This window comes from Vicia villosa, linkage group LG5, assembly GCF_029867415.1.
Source record: "Vicia villosa cultivar HV-30 ecotype Madison, WI linkage group LG5, Vvil1.0, whole genome shotgun sequence".
NCBI lineage: Eukaryota > Viridiplantae > Streptophyta > Magnoliopsida > Fabales > Fabaceae > Vicia > Vicia villosa.
This window is the reverse complement of record NC_081184.1, coordinates 124,334,892-124,338,453: the sequence shown is the minus strand read 5'-3', so window position 1 is coordinate 124,338,453 and position 3,562 is coordinate 124,334,892. Positions and strand designations below refer to the sequence as shown.

The window sequence follows — 3,562 nt, the reverse complement described above, 5'->3', positions numbered from 1 at the left end:
CAGAAGGAGGAAGAAGCGAGGAGAGATATCACCCCTGCATCCCAAGGAATCCCTCCAAGCCAGATAGAGGTGTACCTCGGAGGGAGAAACAACCCATCGCGCAATGATAAAACACGATGTTTGTGTGATGTTTACTCTAAAAGTCATATGAACCGCAAGAGAAAAAATTGTGTGGTTTGGTTCGATTGACTTTTAAAAATAAAACTGAACCAAACCAATCCAATGCAGTTTGGATTGGTTTGGTTCAGTTGACTTTTAAAAATAAAACTGAATCAAACCAAACCAATGCGATTTGGATTGGTTCAATGTTTTTACACAAAAATTTATTGATCCTAACACATATAAAGGACAACAAGATTTGGTGTTTAATCATCCATACATTACCATAAAATAAGTTGATAATTTTTAACATGAGTTTATAACTTGATACATAAATATGAATTGTGACTTACAATTTTATCTTATGTCTAAAGGACAATATACAAGAAATTGCATTCTTAAATAAATTTAAAATACTATATTGTATAGTTATAAGCAAGTGCACGCATGTGACTATACTATCCGGATAACACTATAAATTTCTTTTTTATTATCAATATTTTATATATAAAGAAATACAAGATTAATATAAATTAAACTTTTTCTTTTAATTTTATCCTTATCAGCGTCTGCAAATTAAAAATGAAAACAAAAATAAATAGGGTTAAATAAGTTTTTGATCCTTATAAATATCTCAATTTTGGTTTTTAGTCCTTATAAAAATGAAGTCGATTTTTAGTCTCTATAACATTACTTTTGCACTCACTTTTAGTCCCTCTACAGGGACTAAAAGTGAGTGAAAAAGTACTTTTATAGGGACTAAAAGTCGACTTTTATTTTTATAAGGACTAACAGTAGCTTTTGGTAATTTTATAGGGACTAAAAACATATTTAACCCAAATATATATATATATATATATATATATATATATATATATATATATATATATATATATATATATATATATCATTTTTATTTCAAATAAAAATAATATTAGTATTTATAAATAAATAATATTTTTGTTTTTTTTAATATATAAATTAAAATAAATATCATACAAGCAATACGATAAAATATATACATAATATTTATTCATTTATCTAAATAGTTAAAAATATATAATTAGTTGTAACGTTTTGTAACATAATGCAGTTTAGTTCAATTTGCAAAATACACACCGCAAATCGAAACAAACCGTGCAGTTTTATCAAAATATTCAAACACATTCGAATCAAATGCAATTTTTTGTATTTTAATTTATATTTGATTCGGTTCGGTTAGCAATTTTAAACTGGACCAATTTGATTTTGAATACCCCTGGTTGAAACCCTTTAGCATTGACCTAATAGTAGAAGTGAATCGTCCCTCGTTATGGGAAGTGTGGCTAACGTGTGAAACTTAAGATAACTTCATTTATTCATCTAATATGTTTATTGACATGTTTTCACATAATTGAGAAATATTGTAACGGGTTGGGTCACGTCCACCCCGTCTATTTGCTTTGAAGTATCTTATGTATATTTATGAATTAGAGGGTCAATGAGTAAGCTCTTTGGAGCATGACTAAAGTTATCTCATATAGGGTTAAGTATACAATATCTCTTGTAATATAAGCGAAAATTTCTTTATTTTCCTGTAAAAAAAATTGAATCACCCTTTTGAAATGTTAAAATCTATGTCTTTTGCCCTCTAAGTGCACAAGTTACCCTGTAATATTTTATTATTTACCCTCAGATTCAGTGTTTAATTTGTACACTTGGGAAAAAATCCAAAAAAATATTACTAAAATAATCTAAGAAACAAATATAGTAGGAGTAAAGCGAAAATCACCTACATTACAAGGGTAAAGTGGTATTAGTCATTTCATATAATATTATAAGAATTTTGTATTTTTGTGATAAAAAGAAATAACTAATAACTCTCAGTTTTTAGTTTTATAAGAAAAATAATAACATAATTTCCTTTAAAAAAAGTCCTATCTATAGAGTGATTTTATTATCACATTCTTTAGAAGGTATCTATTTACCCCACAAAAAAGTTCTAATTAAAACCATTATTATTATAAAAAAAAAAAAAAATTGGAATTTGGGCGAGTGAGATACACGCATGTGAAGAAGCAAAGGTAGAAGAGACGGATAAGAAAGAAGAAGAATATGAGCCGAAAAAACGGCCCATTCCATTTAGGTTAAAAGCCGGCACGCATGATGCCCCACCCTCGCCGCTTGTCTCGAAATTCCCAAGTGCCACGTATCCCCCAAACATCAACACTCTCTCTCTCTATCTCTTGGGCGGCGTCACGTCACTTACTCTTCTTTGACTGCACCTCTCACCCACAAATCAATCACATAAATTATTATTTCTTCTTTTTTCTTTTTCATTTCTTTTTTAAAAATTAAAAAAACTCCACTTTTTTTATATATATACCCCATCTCACCCAACCCTTAAGCAAGCACCACTACCCACGTACTTGTCTCTAGTTACGCCATTACGCTATTCTCTCCACCATCACAATCAATGGTTATGAAAGCAAAGAATGCCAATCTCAAGATCAAAAACAATAATGCAACCGAGATTCATTTCAGAGGCGTGAGAAAACGACCGTGGGGCCGTTACGCCGCCGAGATCAGAGATCCCGGCAAGAAAAGCCGCGTCTGGCTCGGTACCTTCGACACCGCAGAGGAAGCCGCTAGAGCCTACGACGCCGCCGCTCGTCAGTTCCGTGGTTCGAAAGCGAAAACCAACTTCCCGCCTCCTTCCGATAACAAAGAAAACAACGTTAACATCAACAACAATCAGAGTCCCAGCCAGAGCAGCACCGTTGAGTCATCTACGCCTGAGCGTGCTCTCACGCGCTCTCGTGAAGTTCCGGTTGCTGGCGTCATGGATCGTTTTCCGTTTCTCTCGATCCAGCAGCAAATCAGGCCGTTTCCCGGCGCTGCCGCTGGTGCTGTTAATGGAATGGTAACAACTGCTGTGAACCCGGTTTTCTTTTATGATCCGTCTGGTCGCCCTGAGTTTATGAACCAGCGGTTTTCAACTAGGTTTGAACCGGGTCCGGTTGAGTTTAACATCGGGTTTGGCGGTAGTGGTGGGGTTCAGAGTGATTCGGATTCGTCTTCTGTTGTTGATTATCAGCCAAAGAGAGCTCTCAATCTTGATCTGAACTTGGCTCCACCAATGGATGTTTAATTTTTTTTTAACTCTTTTTTTAATTAATTTTAAAATATATCTCACCGTATTTTTAGATGAAAAATTAGAAACCAAAAAGCAGAAAGGACAAAGTTTACTGTTTTTTTTTTATGGAAGATTAATCTCCAATTATTTTGAGGAAGATAAGATGTTTATTACATCCTTTGATGTGAATATGTTAGCTTTGTATTTTCATTTTCGTTTTATGGTTATACTTTAATTAACCCGCTTAAAGAACATTGATCCGAAATTATCTACTAATATGTAGTTCTGGCACATGTTTAAGTTCTTTTGATTTTTTAATTAAAAAAACTTTTGATTTTGCTTTTCACA

General features: G+C 32.8%; 1 protein-coding gene across 1 annotated transcript; it reads left to right on the top strand.

Moving 5' to 3' along the window:
- Positions 1-2,474: 2,474 nt before the first annotated feature.
- On the top strand, positions 2,475-3,424 carry LOC131602340 (ethylene-responsive transcription factor 9-like). Its single transcript, XM_058874423.1, has one exon. The coding sequence runs from the start codon at positions 2,555-2,557 to the stop codon at positions 3,227-3,229; it is 675 nt and encodes a 224-aa protein (XP_058730406.1). The 5' UTR covers positions 2,475-2,554; the 3' UTR covers positions 3,230-3,424.
- The last annotated feature ends 138 nt before the right edge of the window (positions 3,425-3,562 follow it).